The sequence below is a fragment of the Trichechus manatus genome, unplaced genomic scaffold (assembly GCF_000243295.1).
Source record: "Trichechus manatus latirostris isolate Lorelei unplaced genomic scaffold, TriManLat1.0 scaffold00026, whole genome shotgun sequence".
In the NCBI taxonomy this organism is placed as follows: Eukaryota; Metazoa; Chordata; class Mammalia; order Sirenia; family Trichechidae; genus Trichechus; species Trichechus manatus.
Window position 1 is genome coordinate 6888503 of NW_004443962.1, and position 20501 is coordinate 6909003.

Sequence of the window (20501 nt, forward strand, 5' to 3'; positions counted from 1 at the left end):
GTTCCCTATCATCAGCTTCCTACTCCCCTTCTGCCTTCTGGGCCTTGTCACTGGACTCCTGTACCTCGTTAGTCTCATTTGGTTTTACGGGGCTGTTAAGGACCTTTTTTAAGTATCATTGTTATTGCATTACTTTTGTTTTAATTTTCAAAATTAGTGAACTACATTATTTTTTTTTTAAAAGATACTAAAGAAGTTACTTTCTGGTATCACTTGAATGATATCAAAGTTAGGCTTTAGTTCTTTGAAGCCCAGATCTATAAAAGCTTGGGTTCACGTTTTGGTAATCTTTTGGAATTTGGGTTGTATGTTTAATTTTGAAGTGAGATGAATTCTTTTTTTTCTTTTCTAAATTGTATTTATTTTGTTGAGGATATACACAGCAGAGTATACATCAATTCAACAGTTTCTACATGTACTATTTAGTGGCACCGATTAAGTCCTTTGAGTTATGCAGCCATTCTCACACTCCTTTTCTGAGTTGTTCCAACTCACTGCCCCCTGAGGTTCCCGTCTAATCTTTCGAGTTTTTGTTGTCCATTTGATCTCATTTAGATAGTTCTTAAAAGAACGTAATGCTCAAGGCAGACTGTTTTACTAGTTGAGCTAAACTGTTGTTCGGTTTTAAGGTGACTTCAGGGGATGTTTTTGGTTTAAGATTTAAAGATTATCTCAGGGCAATAGTTTCAGGGGTTCACCCATTCTCCGTGGCTCCAGAAAGTCTAGAGTCCATGAGAATTTTAAATTCTATTCAGCATTTTCCCCCTTTTGATCAGGATTCTTCTATGGAATCTTTGATCAAAATGTTCAGTAATGGTAGCCAGGCACCATCCAGTTCTTCTGGTCTCATGGCAAAGGAGACAGTTGTTCATGGAGGAAATGAATTCTTTTTAATCTTTCTCCCATCTCCCCTGAAATAAGAACAGCATTATAGGTATTTACTCAATTTGTAATATTCCTTATGAGTTGTTTTGTTTTGCAGTAATGATTTCTAAAATTAACTTTAACTTTTAGGAAAGTAACTGGAAGGAGACTGTGAATGAAACTGGGTTTCAGCTAAAGGTAAGATTGTTTGTATGAAATAATTTGTCATGTTCCTTTACAGTTTCCAGCACAGTGCCATGCTTGGTATCTATTGAATGAGGGAATGTTGGAAATAGTCCTTGCATCTAATATTGCCAAAGTTTTTGAAGAAACACTGCAGTTCACTTTCGGTTTGTGTAGTTTTAGTTACTAGTGAGACTCTGATGGGCAAATGTATGGATTTAATTCTATTGGGAAAGAACGTTTGAAGCAGTAATTTAGATGCATGCTGTAGATTTTTCCTACAGTGTACTCATACTTTGCATCTTTGTATTTCCTTCCCTTTGTCCTCAGCATTGCCACTCGTTTAGCTGTCCCCGACAATTGTTCATTCTTTATCAGATATGAAAGACACTTATCAAGAATTCAGCTCGGGTTTTCCAACCTTAGTAGACTAAAAGATGGCTCCTCAGTCATGCATATTCTGTCTACTGGGACATGTTGACCAGTTTTGAATGGCGTGAAAGTCATTTTGAATTAGTGTCTGTTAATGATACAGTCAGGGAGCCCTGGTGGCAGAGTGGTTCAAGCGCTTGTCTGCTAGCTGAAAGGTTGGCGGCTTGAATCTACCCAACTGTTCGTTGGGAGAAAAGACCTGGTGATCTGCTCCTGTAAAGATTATAGCCTAGGAAACCCTATGGGGCAGTTCTGCTCTGTCACATGGGGTTGCTATCAGTCTGAATTGACTCAATGGCACAGAACAACAACAGCGATACAGTCTTACTTTGTCTAGCTTTTAAATTTTAGTCATTAAAATTAATGTCTGAGCATGAGATTGGGAAAAGAGGATAGCTAACACATAGTCTAGAGAAGATGGATTGGATTATTATTTTAAACTGAGGATGGTAGTGGTGGTCAGACAGCCATCTTAATGCCACTCTGCCCTCCATTTCTTCCCTGAAAGTGATGTAACACAGGTTATTGCAAATTTTTTAAAGTTTTTTCTCTGTCCTGGTTTCAAATTTTTGGAAGTTTTCATCTCTTTAGTAGTTGATGTCACAGGAACGTCTTAACTTCCTGAGATAGAGTTAGATAGAATAAAAGATTCCCATGTTTTGTTTAAACTGAGTAGGTAAGTAGAAAAGTATATACTGATATAATATATGATAGAAGTTGATAAACTATTCACAAGAACACACAGTACCAAAAGTTCAGTAGATGCAGCCAACAAGAACTCAAATGTGTTTCTCATAATTTAAAAAACACCTCCTAGAGATTTATACATTGGTATATAGGTATTTGAAATTTAGCATAAGATAAACTGGAAAGAATTTTTTTATTCTGCAAAGAAAATCAAGTATCTAATTCTGTCTTAAACTCATTCTAATTTATAAATTTTTTTTTGCAGATATACATAAAAAAAAAATAGAGTTTTCTTGATTGTACTCCATCACTTTATGGTGCTCAGAGGGAATGCTGGAATTTTAGTTTAGAAATGAATTTGAAAATAACTAAAAAATTATTTACATTGTTTTGATAAGGTTTTCTGAGAAATAGGCCAAGATATGTTATAAGCTAATAATAACTATAAAACTAAAATGCAGTTTGTTTGTAATTTCTTTATATAGTAGAAAACATAAGTAAATTTTTGTCATTGATATAGTCAGTAGTTTAGATACTAGTTATCAGTTGTTTGTCCTTGATCTAATTTTGATTCTAAGTATTGTGACCTTGAGAAAACCTCAGGTTTCTCCATCCGTATAGAGTATACTGTTTACAGAGTGCTTTGGTTCTTGTATGTAGGTGCTTAATATTTAAGTGTTTATATTTAAGTGTTTGATTCCTGGGTGGAGGTAATATTATGTAAGTGTATACTTAATATTCACCATCAATAATTTTAAAAGACAGACTTTTAATGAAGTAGACCAGAAATAAAATGTGTGGGGAAACCTACATGTCTTACTGTATTCCTTATTTTGCTGTGGCTGCAACTTGGTTTAAGTCCTTGCTTCCATCAAGGAAATGAGGCTTTTTGGGACAACCTCACACATATACCTATATACATATATACATACATATATCTATGTGCATGTGAGGTGTCCTCATATACATATATACATACATATATGTGTGTGTATGTGTATATGTATATATAGTCATAGTTAACTTATTTGCAGGTCATATATTTGGCAGTCAAAACTAACCTGATCATAGCTGAAAGTTGTGGTGTAAGCAAAACTGACTTCTGAAATGTTCAAATGGATGTAACAAGGCTTACTGCTATGCTCGTAGAAGTACTTTGTTCCTGCAGATAGGATCCACGTAATTTTGTTACAGTCATCATCGAAACAAACGTCACTGTCTAGTTTCTAGGTTATACCATATTAGAAGCAGAAAGTTACAAAGGTCTAAAAGTGAGTACCACTGGAGACAGCACACTGTGACAGTAATGAAAATTGACAGCTGAGCCTGGAGGCAGAAAAGGAGACAGCAATGATCTGAGAGTCAAGACACTGCAGTGTGGGGCATTTGGCATGGGGCTGAGGCCCCCACATACCTGTGCAGCCCCTAAGGCTTTACTGCATGACAGATGGGTTCACTATTAGTTGTTTATGTGGTTACCTCAAGAAAAAGGTTGATTATGCTTGCTGTATACTCTTTAATTCAGTGTTTCGTAAAGTGTGATCAGCAGACTGTGCATCTCAGTTGTCACAATTATTTTAGAAATTCTTATTCCATAAGGTTGCTAGGAGTCAGGGCCAACTCGATGGCACTTAACAGCAACATCCCAGACATACTGATTCCACTTAGCCTAAAATTTTACAAATGTTGCTCTAAGGTGATACAGAAGAATATTTTTAGGAAGAGGATTTTAGAAAGATTGTCAAAAATGGTATAAAAATTTTTTTAGTGGGGAATCTGATAGGTAAGTTTCTTTTCTGAAGATGATCATCATCATCAGTATTAGATGCTTACCATGTGCTAAGCAGTGTAGTATAATTGTACAGTATTTTTTATGTATATTATCTCGTTTAATGCTTAGTAGAACCTTACTGCTTAGTCAAACCTCAGTACCTTCGCAGTTAGTCAGTATTATTCCCATTTTGCAGATGAAGAACTCTAGAAAGTGACTTATCCAAGGTCGCTTAGCTGTAAGTGATAGAGGCTGAATTCATGTGTATAAGTAACTTAAGGCCCTTCTTAGTTACCATTCCATATTACCTCCCTTTTTGCTTATGTAATTAATATATGTAAAAATGCTTGGTAAGGGAAGTTTTATTTTAAGCTCTATTTCTGTGAAAATGAGATCTTTCTGAATCAGACCAAATGTTTATATTTTATAAGAATACTTGACTTTGGCTCTTGGATCTGTCATCCTCAAAATTTGAAATGTTGTCAGCTTACTTTAAATTTCCTTTTTTTTCCAAACACGTTTAATTTAATCTATAGCTTTGGCTCACTAGGTTAATACTCACTAGAGTACCGTATTTTTACACAAATAACACATGCCTTCTGCATTTGTTTACCAGCCGCACCTTCCCCCATAAGGTATTTTCACAAGCGCACTATGCTAATTTTTTTTTACAGCAGCATGTGGAAGAGGATTGGAGTGCTGGTGCCACAGTGGTTAAGACCTACGGCTGCTAACCAAAAGGTCGGCAGTTCAAATCCACCAGTCGCTCCTTGGAAACCCTATGGGGCAGTTCTACTCTGTCCTGTAGGGTTGCTATGAGTTGGAATCGACTCGACGGCAATAGGTAATGGTAATGGTGGAAGAGGATTGGCATAGCGGTGCTTGTGAGGGTGCCTTGTGCTAGGGCAAGGCCAGCAAACAAACATGAAGGTGCTTGTTATTATGTAAAAATACAGTACTTATTATACTCAGCAAGGTAATTACATGGAGTCCCTGGGCTGTGCAAACATTTAACACACTTGGCTGCTAACTGAGAGGTTGGAGGTTTGAGTCCACCCAGAGGTGCCTCAGAAGAAAGGCCTAGTGGCCTACTTCTGAAAAATCAGCCATTGAAAACCCTGTGGAGCACAGTTTTACTGTGACAGACATGGGGTCACCATGAATTGAATCATCTTGATTCAATTATTTGGTCTGGAATGAACATATAACCTAGTTGCTTTAGTATAAAGTAATACTGTTTTAATAGTTAGCTCAGTCAGAAAGTAAGCATCATTTCACATGCCCAAATCTTAAATGAATTTAGGCTGAGTCAGAAGAATCTGGAACCCTGTCTTTTGCTTAGAGGGAGGACTGGCAGAGGCAGGGTCTGGGCCCTTCGGATCTCTGTTAATCTGTGTGTTGCACAGGAACTCCAAGAGTTGCAGATTCCAAATGCTGTGTGCCTACAGAGTGTGTATTCTTCTAGGTGTTGTGAATACAGTGGGGAATGAGCTAGAAACAATGTCTGTTCTTATGGAGCTTATATTTTAGTGGTTGGAGACAATAAAGTAACATTTAAGTTAAAAAATGAGAAACTTTAAGATATTGATAAGTGGTATAGAGGAAATAACGCAGGTCACTGTTAAAGAATGTGCTGGCAAGGATTATTTTTCAGGGGTTACTTTGTGAAAGAGTGACCATAAACTTGATTGTCCAAAGGGGAATACTCTTTTTTTTTTTTAAATTTTTTATTGTCGTAGTTTAAGTGAAAGTTCACGATTCAAGTCAGTCTCTCATACAGAAATTTTACACATTCACTGTTATGTGATGTAATTGCTCTCCCTATACTGTGACAGCACACTCCTCCTTTCCACCCCTGATTTCCCATGTCCATTCAGCCAGCTCCTGACCCTCTCTGCCTTCTCATCTCATCTCCGGACAGAAGCTGCCCATTTAGTCTCATGTATCTACTTGAGCTAAGAAGCACACTCTTCACGAGTATCATTTTATGTCCCACAGTCCAGTCCAGTCTTTGTCTGAAGAGTTGGCCTGGGGAATTGTTTTAGTTCTGGGTTGACAGAGAGTCCGGGGGCCAAGCTTTCTGGGGTTCTTCCAGTCTCAGTCAGACCATTAAGTCTGATCTTTTTTACTAGAATTTGAGTTCTGCATCCCACCCTTCCTCCCCTCCATCAGGGACTCTCTGTTGTGTTCCAAAGGGGAATACATACTCTTGAGAGTAAAAAGGGACATTATTAATAGTTAGAGTGGGACAACTGTCCTGGGCCAACTGGCCACATGGTCACCTGACTTTGTGGAGTTAGCATGTGAGCTGAGGCCTGAATAATAAGGAACCTGCAGTAGAGTGAACATAGCAGGTCAAGGAAGAGGAATGTTAGAGAGACGCCCCTGCTGGGTAGTGGCTTCCTAGGGAAGGGAAACAAATAGGTTTGGAGAATGATAAGAATCAGAAAATGAAAAAAACAAAGGGAAGACCAGAGGTGCAGGACAAGGAGAATAATTGCAAAGGGAGGCAGAGGTGAGGAATAAAGGAGAACACTGGGAGAGGTAGTAGGTTGGGTTTATAGAATAGTTGTGGTTATAGACTGGTTGGAGTTAATTTATTCATTCAACCAATACTTATTGCATGTTTACCTTGTGCCAGGCATTGGGAGGCATTGGGGATAACAGCAATGAACAAAGCAGATTAAAAAGTATTGCCACATCAACCCTTGTGTAACTCCAAGAGGGGACCGTTCACATTGTGCTTTTTTATGGCACTTATATTCTAGTGGAAAGAAACAGCCAAGAAACAAGTAGACAAATAAGATGATTTCAGATAGTGCTGTTGTAAAGGAAATAAAATAGGGTAGTATGAAACAGTGATGGATTAGGGGCCTCTTTGGATTTTTAGTGGGGAATCTGGAAAGTTTGGTAGTGATCTGTCAGATTTAGACTGATCCAGATTATTTTTCCAGCTTTGGGAAGTTTCTGGTTTGGTGACATTTTAGGCAACTTCCCTTTTTATGGGATCTTGTGAAATGATGAGCAGATTGAGTTGGGCATGATGGTGGCCCTGACATGACAGAATGTTTGGTAAACAAAAGTTTGGATGGTGACATTTTATACTTTATGTGACTTCTGAATTGGCAAATTGGTGACATTAAAAGTAAAAAGTAAATTGGTGTATTAAAAATTGTGAGGTTTAAGAAAAGATACAAATGAAATTTTTTGTTCTTTAGTTAATGATTTTTATGTAACTTGCAGGTGGCTATAACGTCATTAACATTTATGAGATCCTTGGTGTTTAGTGATTTTAGTGTACTTAAAGAACATAAAGGAGTAGTATATGCCTTAAATTCATTAAGTGCTTTTATTCATAAGGACTTTCACATGTATTAGGTTTTTTAGCCTTTGAGATGTAGGAAAAGCCAAGAATTGGTGAGACACTGGTTTCTGAAATAAGAGAAGCCCCTGTAATCACTGATAAATGAAGCAGTGATTACTCTTTGAATCTCTTTTGGACTGGAGTTGTAGGAGGCTGAGTTTGTGGAGTAGCATATTTGTTGCGTTTATTTTTTTTTTTGCCAAGTAATCTGGGGAGTCCTGGTAATTTTTTAAATTTTTTTAATTTTCTTTCTTTGTTTTATTAAGTGAGAGTATTTGTAATTGTGGGTTCAAAGTTGGAATAATGTAAAATTATCTAACTGATTGGGATTTTTGAGACCAAACCACAATTTGAAATTGATTCCCAATTGAGCTAACTTTTAAGAGCCCGCTAATTCCTGTGCCTTGGTCAGAAAAGTCATTTGTTTTTTTATGAGAACTTAGAATAGGATTTGGATATGTTAAATATAAGTTTAATTCAGTGAAATAATTATTTACTGTCCCTCTTTTGGTGCTCTCTGTCCCTTCTTTGAGAGCAATTATCTAGAAATAAGTAAAGATAATCAATAAGGTTTATTTTCTTGTAGCACTTTCTGCCGGGTACGAAGTAGCTTGGGGTCACCATGAGTCAGAATGGACTCGCTGGCAACTAACAGCAACAAGCAGCGGCAGTCTGTTTTACTTTAGTGCACAATGTTATTAGTAATACTTTAGGACGGGCGTTCACACATACGTGTGTGTTTCTTTTTTTCCCCTAAAATACTGATCATGAAAGTGAGGAAAACTGTTGTACGTTTGGTTTGGATTCCATTTGAGAACTACCTTCAGTAATACATAGGCTACAAAGTAGTCATTTTATTTAGTTTGTATATACAATTCTTTGCTTTTCTGTGGCTTAGAGAAAAGGTAAACTACTTTTTTCACATAACCTATTCTGAATTACAATAATGCCGAGCTTTGTTCCCCTTAGTGGATTGGTATTGACAGTTGTTTTACTTTGGTATCATCGAATATCATGTATTCAGTTTAATTTATAACGTGTTTTGGTAGTGTTTTAAAAAATAAACTACTAAGCTGCTTTTGTTTAGGTATGTTTAATGTATGTGACAAAATAATATGAAGAAAATTGTTCTTGAGCATCTTAATTCTAAAGGGAAAGTAAAACTGTTTGAATTTGATACCCTGAAATGTAATTGTATTAAGTTAACAAATTATTTTTTCCAGGCAGACTCCAGGTTAAAAGCGCTTAATGCAACATTCAGAGTGAAAAACCCAGACAAGTAAGGTTTTGTTTTAATAACAGTTACAGTGTTGTTTTGAATGATGCCTATCAATCTATTTAATTTTTCATTTCTGAATGTATGCACTTTATTTGCTAAATATTTTAAATAGTGATTCACAGTAAAATCCTTTTAAAGTCTAAAACTGATTTTGAAATTTGGGTAGCTTGATTGGGGTTAAGGTTACTGTAAGTAACTGATTGAAGTTTTAGAAAATTAAATGCTGCTTTTTTGTAGAAGGAATTATTAAATGTTGCTGAGGTATCAGAAAATGAGAAAGTAATTTTAATTTCATATAAAATAGTTTTTTTACATGACCTTGTCAAATAAGTGTAAAACTCAAGATAAGACAATTATATGTTATATATACGTTTAATAATAAACTGTCTACCTTATATACCAAGAAGACTTGATAGATAAATGCATATGAGCATAATAAATTCATGTAGTGTTTTCATGGAGATATATTTATGTGAAAAATACTTGACTTCATTAATGTCAGTTTGGTGTTTCTGTATTAAAGAAAGCCGGTATATTTAGGAATGACTTTCCTGAGGATGGAACCTAGGTATTTCTTAAGATTTTGGGTTTCTTCTTTCACACTTTTCATTATATGGACCTTTACCTGGCACTGAAAGAGTTCAGGTAAGAGAGTTTTTCAGTTAGAAATGTACTTAGGCAGATAAGGCTTTCCCATTTTTGGGGAATAAGGTTATGAGGTCTGTTAGAATTTCTCTAGTTAGTCCGTTAGCATTAATTTCTACATAGTATAATTAATAGTAAAGACCAGGTTTGCATGATCTGATGACCTATCATGCCCGACTTTGTAAAGTGTAACACGTTAATAATAATGCCCTCTGATTTTTAATATAAATGGTGAATATAAAATATAAGTGAATAATAGTTTTGGTATTTAGGAAATTATGATGGTAACCACTGAGGTTCTTGTGGTATAGTGACATGCATGGTATCATACAGGACGTGTTCTCCAATTAAAGGAGCCCTGGTGACACAATGGTTAAGTACTCAGCTACTAACCAAAAGGTCAGCGGTGCGAACCCACAGCTGTTCCACAGGAAACGAGACATGGCGATCTGCTCCTGTACAGGGTACGGCCCAGAAAACCGTATGGGGCAGTTTTGCTCTGTCACGTTGGGTCACTGTTGTCGGAACTGACTTGATGGCACGCAACAACAACTCTAGATTAAGATCTAAAATTATGTCACTCTCAAGAAAAAAGCTTTGGGAAACCTAATAAGCTGAGTTTATGAAATTGGTGGATACACATTTATTAAAGGAGGACGTAGATGAGGATATCAGAACCCTCATTAATATTTTGGCAATTGATTGTTTTTCTATCTTTTCTGACCAAACTGGATTTTCTAAATTGCTAGATTTTATTTAATATTCATATTGTATATGGAATTTTAAATGTGATATGACCAATAATATAACCAAGACAGTTTTTTGCCACTATATTCTTGTGAAAGTGTATAATTAGTCATGGAACTTGTTTGTCTTGAATTCTAGATAAGAGCATTGTCTACATCAGTCATTGTTATAACAGATTCTTAATATACAGTATCTATGCCTAGCTGGTTCAGTGGATTAATCATTATACATACCATTATTAAAATAGTTTTACATTGCTAAAATAGTAAACCAGAAAGATTGTAGTGCTATATTCCAGAAGGATATACCAAAATGATTCTTTGAATACTTGTTTCATACATGTTTATCTTTTCCCAGGCTAGACTGTTAAGGGCAAGGAGGAGGAGAACCTTGAGTCTTCTACTTTTACATGGCCTCCAAAAAACCAAACCCCTTGCTGTCAAGTTGATTCTGACTCATAGTGACCCTATAGGACAGAATAGAACTGCCCTATAGGGTTTTCAAGGCTGTAATCTTTACGGAAGCAGACTGCAACATCTTTCTCCTGCGGAGCAGCTGATGGGTTTGAACCACCAGCCTTTCGTTTAGCAGCTGAGCACTTTAACCACTGTACCACCAAGGCTTTGTGTCTTAGTCATCTAGTGCTGCTATAACAGAAATACCACAAGTGGATGTCTTTAACAAAGAGAAATTTATTTCTTCACAGTAAGGTAGGTTGAAAGTCCAAATTCAGGGCGTCAGCTCCAGGGGAAGGCTTTCTCTCTCTGTTGGCCTTCTCATCAGTGTTCCCCGGGACTAGGAGCGTCTCTGCGTAGGGATCCCGGTCCAAAGGACGCGCTCTGCTCCCAGCACTGCTTTCTTGATGGTATGAGGTCCCCAACTTTCTCCTTGCTTCCCTTTCCTTTTATCTCTTGAGAGAGAAAAGGTGGTGCAGGCCTCACCCCAGGGAAACTCCCTTTACATTGGATCAGGGTTGTGACCTGGGTAAAGGTGGTGTTACAATCCCACCCTAATCCTCTTTAACATAAAATTACAATCACAAAGTGGAGGCCAACCACACGATTCTGAGAATCATGGCCCAGCCAAATTGATACACACATTTTTGGGGGGACATAATTCAAATTCAAACCATGACGCTTTGGTTTACATAGCCTTAGGTACTCTAAGTGCTTTTTGCATAGCACTGATTATATACTTTTCTTAAAAGAGATGTACCCAAGGATTATCTCCATTCGTTGAACTCCTCATATTATTGCAAATAAGTTAAACTCACTAAGACAAAATTTAAGTGGTAAACTGAACAGATTATATAAGTATTTACATAGTTATTTTTAAATCTACTGTTTCTAACTTCAGGTAGCTTTATCCCCATAGCTCTACTTTCTCAATTAATTATGGTAGGAATAGAGTTTGGAGACCCCAGGGAAAAGAAAACTAGTAAATGAAATTGTGATTAATTAAAAAAAGGAGGGGATTAAACTTTAACGTTTTATTTCTTTTAAAAAAATCTGAATCAAATAAGGCAAAATGTGAAAATCTGATTTTAAAAAATCTACTATTTCTAGTAGAAATAAGAAAGAATAACCACTCATGTCCTGGACTACTATGCCCAGAAGTTTTATCTACTGTGGCTTCAGTTGCCTTTTTTTTTTTTTTTTTTTAAAAAAAAAAAAAAAAAAAATCTGTTTAACTTAGTTAAATTGTGTATAAAATCATGGTTTTTTTCTTTTAAAGAAAGCCAGGCTGCACAGTCAGGTAATTAAGATTATGATTTGCTCAGGTTATTCCTTGAGTTTCCCAACTATTGAGTTACATCGCTTTCCCATGCTGAGTTTGGAGCAAGAAGTACTGATAAGGAGAAGAGGTTTATACAGTAGGTTTTCTTCAAAGAGCTCAAGGCATCTAAGAACTGGAGGGAAGAAAAGGAGGGTGAGGAGTGGACTGATGTATTTATTATTTCTAAGTCACTCAGACTACTAGAATTCATTGAGTTCCTTTTCTTTCAGGGCTTTATCCTAGGTAATGGTTGTACACGTTATAAAGACGTATCAGAAATTCTATATGACTTGAATCTGTGGGTAGAGAAAACTAAGGCCATATGAAAATATGAAAGCCATATGACATAGCGGACAGTTAGATCCCAAACTATATTTGTGTCTTGGATCTTTGAGATGGGAGAAATGTGTTCAAAAAAAGGCTTGATGGAGGTTATTTTTCAAGATGGGTCTTGGGTAGTTGATGAGATTTGATTAGGAGAGGCACCTGTCCAGGGGGGAGATGACTGCCAAGTAAATAAATGTAGAATATGGAGATTAAAGGACAGCATAAGGGTCCGGTAATGGTAACAGGAGTGTTTTGAGGAGATAGAAGACAAGGTTGGTTGAGGCCGTGTTGATTTTGCCCCACAGATAAGGATTTTAGATATTTAGTATTTAAGAAGGGAAGTTTTGTAGCACTATTTACCTAGTCAGGACTGTCTTTAACTCCCTCCTTTCAAGTGAAACTAACAGCATTCTGGCTTTATTATATATGATTTTTAGTCTTCTATCTCTCTTTAAGGACACCTAGGAGCCTTGGTGGCACAGTGGTTAAAACTCTTGGCTGCTAGCTGAAAGTTGACTGTTCAAACCCACCAGCAGCAGCACGGGAGAAAGATGTGGCAACCTGATTCCATAAAGATTATGGGGCCGAAACCCTATGGGGCAGTTTTACTCTGTCCTGTAGGGTCGCTATGAGTCGGAATAGGCTTGACGGCAGTGGGTTTGGTTTTAAGAACACCTAATCATTTAGGATAGGATTTGTCTTTTTAATATGCAGACATTGCTAGATTTTGACTTGGCAAGAACTTAGACTCTTGTTTTCAGAAAATTTGATCTTTCAGTTGAACTTGATTGACTTGTCAGTCTTTTACCTTTAGGCTTTTAGATTTTCCAATAACTATGATTTTTCTAAAGGTGTCTCTGACAGCTAGGTGTTGTGTAGAGTCTTTTTAGCCTTACTTCCTGATGAAGTGATCGCCTGGGAGGCTATCCCCTGGCCCTTTAAAGAGATTCTGCCACTCTTTTAATCAGATAGGGAAACCATGCGTGCCTTATTCATTCTGTGGCCAAAATTGTTGGGACCTTTTATCTATCAATTCTAGAAACCTCAGGTTTATCTAATTTAAGTGTTCCATGTCTTACTGTTTATATTCTTAGAAATTTTTTCATAACCAAATGTGACAACTAATAATTTTATAGTCATGCCAGGTCTAGAGTTGGGAAGCTAGATTCGGAAGGTCCTTAGGGGATCTGATCTAGTCTGGAGAAGCTACAGAACACCAAAGCTTGTAGAATTTCTGGCTCTTGGAGGGGTCCCAGCACAAGATCTCATGAAAGACAGGGTTTAGTGAACTATTTGCCTGCCTCTTAATGTTCAAATTCATGCCTCAACTTCTCAAAGGAAAATTATACCAGTTAAAATCTAATTGGCTCTACATAAAGCAGTTCACACTTATCTAAGATAATACATTCCTTTTTAAATTCAGTTTTATGTAAATGTTTTAAAATTTTTTTCGCTAGGTAATACATTCTCATGGCTAACCAAATGTATATGTAGACAGATAGAGATGGAAAAGTATACAGTGAGAAGTCTCACTCCCATACCCATCTGTCTATTCCTATTCCCCCTTCTCAAAGGTTGACACTTCATTCATTTTTAGGTTTATATCCCTTCGGAATTTTATACTACAAATGCAAGCAAAATTAAATAGAACATATTCTACCTTCCCATCTAGGATGTCACAGGGGAGATCAGGCATGCGTTTGTACTCCACTTAATGGCTAGCCAATCTTGCCAGCCCTTCCGTCCTTGAGGTTTTTTTCTTGCCTTGCGAGGAATAAGAGTGATAGAGGTTAAGTATTTTTTCCAATGATTTGATGCCCTCAGCCTAGCCAGCTGACTCTTCTTATGTATACCTCTCAACAGGCAGCTGGGAAATTGGGTGAATCATAGATGGTGCATACATGAGGTCTTTGGATGGTGATAAAAAAAATACAGCAGCGCTGTCTTTGCCCAAGGGTAACTCTTAATTTCTCACATTAGTTTTCCCTTATGACCCTTCTGCATTTGGGGGAAAATGGATATATTCTCAAATAAATAACAACTTAAAATAGTTATACATTCCCCTCCTTATATGTGGAATAATTCATTTATTATTAAATAGATACTATATTGACTCCCTGTTTTATTTCAGGCACTGGGTGAAGAAGGTAGAAGGTCCTTTGGCCATAAAGTCTACAGTCTGGGTGGGAGATGGAAAGAGACAGACAAGTAAACATGAATCACAATACACTGGGGCGGGTCCAACAATAGGAAAACCATAGGGCACTCCGGAAGCTCTTAGGGGACGTACTTTCTCTCTCCTGTGTGTGTGTTGGTTGGGGGGAGTACTATAGGGGATGGCATAGTATGTTAGGAGGTGGTATCTAAGCTGAAACCCAAAGGAGAATGGGTTAGCTAGATGAAGAGGTAAGGGGTGGGGGTGTGGTTAAGGAAAAAGGGAAAAAATAAAAGACCTATGTAAAGGCCTGGAAGCCGAGTGAGAGCATGGCCCTTTACGAAGGTGTTGGTAGTTCAGTATGGGTGCACCAGAGTTTTTGGGTAAGTAGGAGAGAAAAGTAGAATACAGAAATGAGGCTGAAGGGATATACGCAGGGATGAAATTGTGGAGAGTTTTATAATCCACATTGAGGAGTTCAGACTTTATCTAATGATCAGTGAATAGCCTTTGCAGCAGTGAGAAACCTGCTTCAGAGCAGGGGGGTGACATAATTGGGTTTGGACTTAGGTAAGATCATCCTAGCAGGGTGGACAGTAAATGAGAGTGGTGTGGGGAATGGACTAGGAGACCGGTTAGGAGGCTTTTACAGTAATTCCAGGTGAGAAATGATGATGCTAATCTGAATCTAGGGTATTGGCAGAGAGGCTAGAGAAAAGTGGACGGGTTTGGGCAATATTTAGGAGGTAGGATTGGCAGAACAGGTGATTAGTAGACTATATGGAGTGAAGAGAAAGGGAAGGAAATAGAGATGGTACCCAGGTTTCGTTCTTTAGAGTACTAGGGAACACAGGAGAGAGAGATTTGGGGTTGTAGGGAAAGGTAAGTTGAGCTTTTTGCTATGTAAGCAAACACAAATGTTTGCTAGTCGGTTGGCTTCATAGATTGGAGCTTAGGAGAGAAACTGGGGCTGGGGGTAGATATTTGGTATTCAGCAGCATGTGGATCGTAGTTGTGAAGCTTTGTGAGTGACAAACCACATAGAGTGTGTACATTGAATGAATGATGGCCGACGACCCAGGACTGAGCCCTGAAGAATGCCCTTTTCTAAAGGATTATCAGCATCCTGTGGGTGAGCTTGTTATAACTTCAGGTTTCTGGGTCCCACCAAGGCCTCTGTGTACCATGGGTGAGATTCAGGAATCTGCATTTTTTAACAAATTCCTTGGGAGTTCTTTGGTGCAAACTGAAGTTAGAGATAAGAGCGTGTGTGATGGAAGTAAGTGACCAGAGAGTAAAAGGAAAACAGTTCACAGTTATCTAAGGTAATATATATCTTTGAAAGAACAGAAATATTTGAGAAGGAGGGTGAGGTCAGCTGTTAACATTGCTGGGAGAATCAAATAAGATGAGGACTGAAATGTATCATTGATTTTGGCAGCGTGAAAATAGTTGGTGACTTTGCAGGAGTATTGCTCCAGTGTAGCCTGAAGTGCAAACTCTGGTGGCGTAGTGGTTAGGAACGATGGCTGCTAACCAAAAGGTTGGCAGTTCAAATCCACCAGACATTCCTTGGAAACTCTAGGGGGCAGTTCTACCCTGTCCTATAGGGTTGCTATGCGTTGGAATCGACTCGATGGCAGCGGGTTTGGTTTTTTTGGTATAGCCTGGAGTAAGAGCTTGGCTATTAACCAAAAAGGTCAGCAGTTTAAATCCACCAGCCACTCCTTGGGAACACTATGGGACAGTTCTGCTCCGTCCTGTAGGGTCACTGTGAGTCGGAATCAACTTGAAGGCAGTGGGTTTGGTTTTTCCTTTGTTTTATAGCCTGGAGTCCGTGGGTGATGCAAATGGTTAACGTGCTTGGCTACTAACCGGAAGGTTGGAGGTTTGAATCCACCCAGAGGAGCCTCAGAAGAAAGACCTGGTGATCTGAAAAATCAGCCATTGAAAACTCTCTGTAGTACAGTTCTACTCAGACACACGTGAGGTTGCCATGAATCGGAGTTGACTCGACAGCACCTGGTTTTTTATAGTACTGGAGGCAGAAGGTAGATGGTAGTGCGCTGAGCAGTGAACGGGAAGGGAAGTGGTTGTTGCTAGAGAGGTATAGTACCTTGTGAGAGGGTAGCTGTGAAAGGGTGGATATGGAGAGGGTGATAACAGTTGGTGAGTGTGTTGTCAAGGGAGTGTGTGGGTGCATGTGTGCGTGCGTGTGTGCATGCGTGACTTCATCCAGGAGAGACCTGACTTAATTGATATGCTGATGAGGGTGGTTTACAGAGAGAAGTTTGAAAATTGGAATATGGGAAGAAGGATGCTAGAGGGAAGGAAGAAATGATAAATGTAGATGTGGGGAAGCAGGTCAGTTTAGTGGCAGGAGGTGGAAATGGTGGTGGTTTCTATCTGATGGCTTCTGTTTTGTCTGAAGAAGGCAGCTCGGTTGTTTGGAGAGTGGCATATGTGAGGTGTTTATGGAGATGGCAGTCAGATTAGGGGACAGATGACCAGAGACCGCTAAGATCAAGGTTAGAGGCCATGTGTTTATGGTTAGACCATAAGATTCTTTTAGCACCATGTATTTTTTCAAAGTATTTTTCGTACCAACGAATTTTATCTCTATCTCAGCCCCACAATAAATTAAGTAGTAGAACATCTTTTCATGGCTTCAGAATATCACAAGAAAGTATGGCTGTCTTACTTAGAATTTTTTGAATTCATATCGAGGTATAAAAGTTCAAGGCCAGCATATGATTAAATAGAGTCAGTTTATTATTTTCAGGAACTACTGTTTTGTCTTTCAGTTTTTGACTGCCTGTTTTCATGAGAAAAATGATGTTTTTTTTTTTAATTTCCTGTTTCAGGAGATTTACTGAACTAAAACACTACAGTGATGAACTGCAGTCCGTCATCTCACACCTTCTGCGAGTCAGAGCTGTAAGTGGTCCCCAAGAGCTTTCTGACACATTTATAAGGAAATACTTCTCATTTAACCTTTACGTTTTTAGGTAATAAGTTGTATTTATGTCGAAGAACTGATTTTTACATTCAAATTTGAAGTGTTCACCATCCCAACTCCATTTTATGAAAAATGTAAAATGTTTTCTGGCATAAAACCACTTGAAGAATGTTAACCTATTGTTTTCTCCGTGGTTTGTAGTAGTATATTTGTTTTGACATCTTGTCAAAAGGCTTGCCGTTTCAAGAGAGTAAATAAAAGGTCCGCTGTTTCAGCATTAGGAGGTAATTAAATAAGGGTAGGGTTTAGATCTACCTATAGTAAATACTCTTACTCTTTCACGATTTTTTTTTTTAAGTTCTGTGAAATAGTTTGTGCATTTTAGGCCATCCTGTGTCTGTGCTGTTAAATTCTATGAAGTAAACTTATTAGGGGTAATGATCTGCCATGACAGAAGGAACTAGGAATTGAGGAATAATGATTGTACTTTGCCATATAGTTTGGCTGTGATAGACATGGAGAAAAATGCTTCTGGGTAAATTAAACCCATTGCTGTCGAGTCTTTTCCTACTCGTACTGAACTTAAGGACAGAGTAGAACTGCCCTGTAGGGTTTCCAAGGCTGTAAATCCTTATGGAAGCAGACTGTCATGTCCTTCTCCCGTGGAGTGGCTGGTGGGTTCTAACCCCCGACCTTTTGGTTAGTAGCCGAGCGCTTTAACCACTGTGCCACTAGGGCTCCTCTCTGGGTAAATTAATGTACCTGGAAATGTGTGCCATTCACTCTGGCCCTTGAGTAGCCCAGAGGAAGACTATGCTGAAGGCTTTTAAGGAGACAGGGAAGCAGGTTTAGGATCATATCTCATACTGATTGCAGTCCTTCTGAAGTAAAACATGTTATGTGGAATTGCTTAAAAATAGTCCACTAATGAGCAGTAGGGGCAGTTTTATATGAAACAAAATTGGCCACATTTTGATAATTGTTGAAGCTGGGTTGAGAAATGAAGATATACGCTACTCTTCCCTACTTTCTGTGTGTTTGAAGATTTCCATAATACAGCATATAAAAAAGTAGAGTAAGAGGGAAATATCCTTCTGAAGACCTCCATATTGGCTCAGTCTCGTGTTAGACCATTCAGAGGCTCACTGGACTCCTTATGTTGTAAGATACATATAGGCCTCTGGTTGCCTTAAAGTTACCAAAAATCAGGCAACAGTTCTTGTGGAAGTAGAAGCAGGCGATGGAGACATGCCAGAAGACTAGAAGAAGAATCCAGACTGCTTTGTCCTCTGTGCCAGAAGACTTGGAGACTCCACTTAACTTAGGGGTCTGGCTGATTTTGACAGTTGTGGACTTCTTTAGAAGTCCTTCAGCCAGAGGGAAGGAGGACATGGTAGAAAGTTTCATTTAGGAGGAAGGATAACAGTTCAGGGAGTCAAGGTAGGCAGAAGTAAAATATTAAGCAGTCACAGTACTAACCAGAGGTACTGACAGGATCTCAGACAGTCTTCCACATCCAGAAGAAACTAAGGGACAAAGCAGAAAAATTGGCCAGAGTCAGATTCATCAGGAATCTCAGATACAGAGTGATGAGCTGGACAAAGTATACTCTTCCTTTTTTTTAGCTATTGTGCTTTAAATGAAAGTTTACAGTTCAAGTTAGTTTCTCATACAAAACTTTATACACACACTGCTCTGTGACTCTAGTTACACTCCCTGTACTGTGACAGCACACTGCTCCTTTCCACCCTGGATTTCCCATGTCCATTCAGCCAGCTCCTGTCCCTTTCTGCCTTCTCATCTCACCTCCAGACAGGAGCTGCCCGTCTAGTCTCATGTATCTACTTGGGCTAAGAAGCACACTCTTCACGAGTATCATTTTATGTCTTATAGTCCAGTCTAATCTTTGTCGGAGAGTCCAGGGGCCATATCTTCTGAGGTTCCTCCAGTCTCAGTCACACCATTAAGTCTGGTCTTTTTACTAGAATTTGAGTTCTACACCCTGCTTTTCTCCTGCTCCATCAGGAACTCTCTATCTCTATGGTGTTCCCTGTCAGGGTGGTCGTTGGTGGTAGCCGGGCACCATCTAGTTCTTCTGGTCTCAGGCTGATGAAGTCTCTGGTTTATGTGGCCCTTTTGTCTCTTGGGCTAATATTTTCCTTGTGTCTTTGGTGTTCTTCATTCTCCATAAAGTGTACTCTTACACACCCAGAAAATCCTTGAAACATTAGGGAATCAATTTAAGTGAGATCTAAAGGAGGGAAAGTAAGTTTCGTTACTGTGAGACTGTACTAACAGACCATCTGAAAGAAGATACGGGTGATTGTTTTTGTAAAGCAAGAAGATTGTCGCAATGTAAGATATGACAATGATTATATCTGGTTTTCTGCTGAAAGTACATTTTAAAATGTGATTAATATTTAATAATCTTTAAAGATTATAACAAAAATTAACTATGACACTAAAGAAAATTTTAAAAGATTCTCCCATACAACTATTTTTAAATTCCTTTTTATTCATTTAGAATTTTTTTTCAAAAATTTTTCATCACCCCAAACAGAAATTCTGTACCCATTAAGTAATAACTCTCCAATTCCCTCTCCACCCACCCCTGGAAACTAAATGACTTTCTGTCTCTTTGGATTTGCCTCTTCTGGATATTTCATATAAGTGCAACTATACGGTATTTGTCCTTTTATGTCTGGCTTATTTCACTTAGCATAATGTTTTCAAGGTTCATCTGTGTCATAGCATGTATGAGAACTTCACCTTTTTACTCTTTGCACACTCTATTTTAGGTCTGTATCGTTCTAACTGTTCATCAACTGTGCCAAACTTGTTTCTGTCCTAGAACTTACATTTGCTCCTTACCTTGCCTATGTCATTTTCCCCACCTCCTTACACCCCCAAGATCTTTTCCTTGGCCTGTTCCCTCTTCCCATTTAGTTCTTGGCTCAAATGCCTCTTCAGAGAGATCTTCTTGAGCATCTTATCTAAAGTAGCTGTTCTCACTTTGTCATTTTCTATTATTGCTGTTGTCTTTATAGCAATACTGCCTGACACTATTATTATGTACTCATTTGTTAACTATCTCCTGTACCAGAGGAGGGACTTCATTTTCTCACTCCTAAATCCTTGGGATAGTATCTGACATACAGGAGGTACTCACTAAATATTCATTGAATGGATGAATGAACAAATGAATGATGACAATTTTTATATATATATATTATTGTACTTTAGATGAAGGTTTACAGAACAAATAGTTTCTCATTAAATAGTCAGTACACGTATTGTTTTATGACATCGGTT

The 20501-nt window shown here is 38.1% G+C and overlaps 1 protein-coding gene across 3 annotated transcripts in view; it reads left to right on the forward strand.

Annotated features, from left to right (window-relative positions):
- SNX4 (sorting nexin 4) overlaps positions 1-20501 on the forward strand; it is a 68858-nt gene that overhangs the window by 19471 nt on the left and 28886 nt on the right. For all 3 annotated transcript variants that reach the window (XM_004373605.3, XM_023728777.1, XM_023728776.1), the window contains 3 exons: positions 1015-1062; positions 8525-8580; positions 17095-17167. In XM_004373605.3, coding sequence (XP_004373662.1) covers positions 1015-1062; positions 8525-8580; positions 17095-17167 — 177 coding nt within the window. The remainder of the gene's footprint in view (positions 1-1014; positions 1063-8524; positions 8581-17094; positions 17168-20501) is intronic.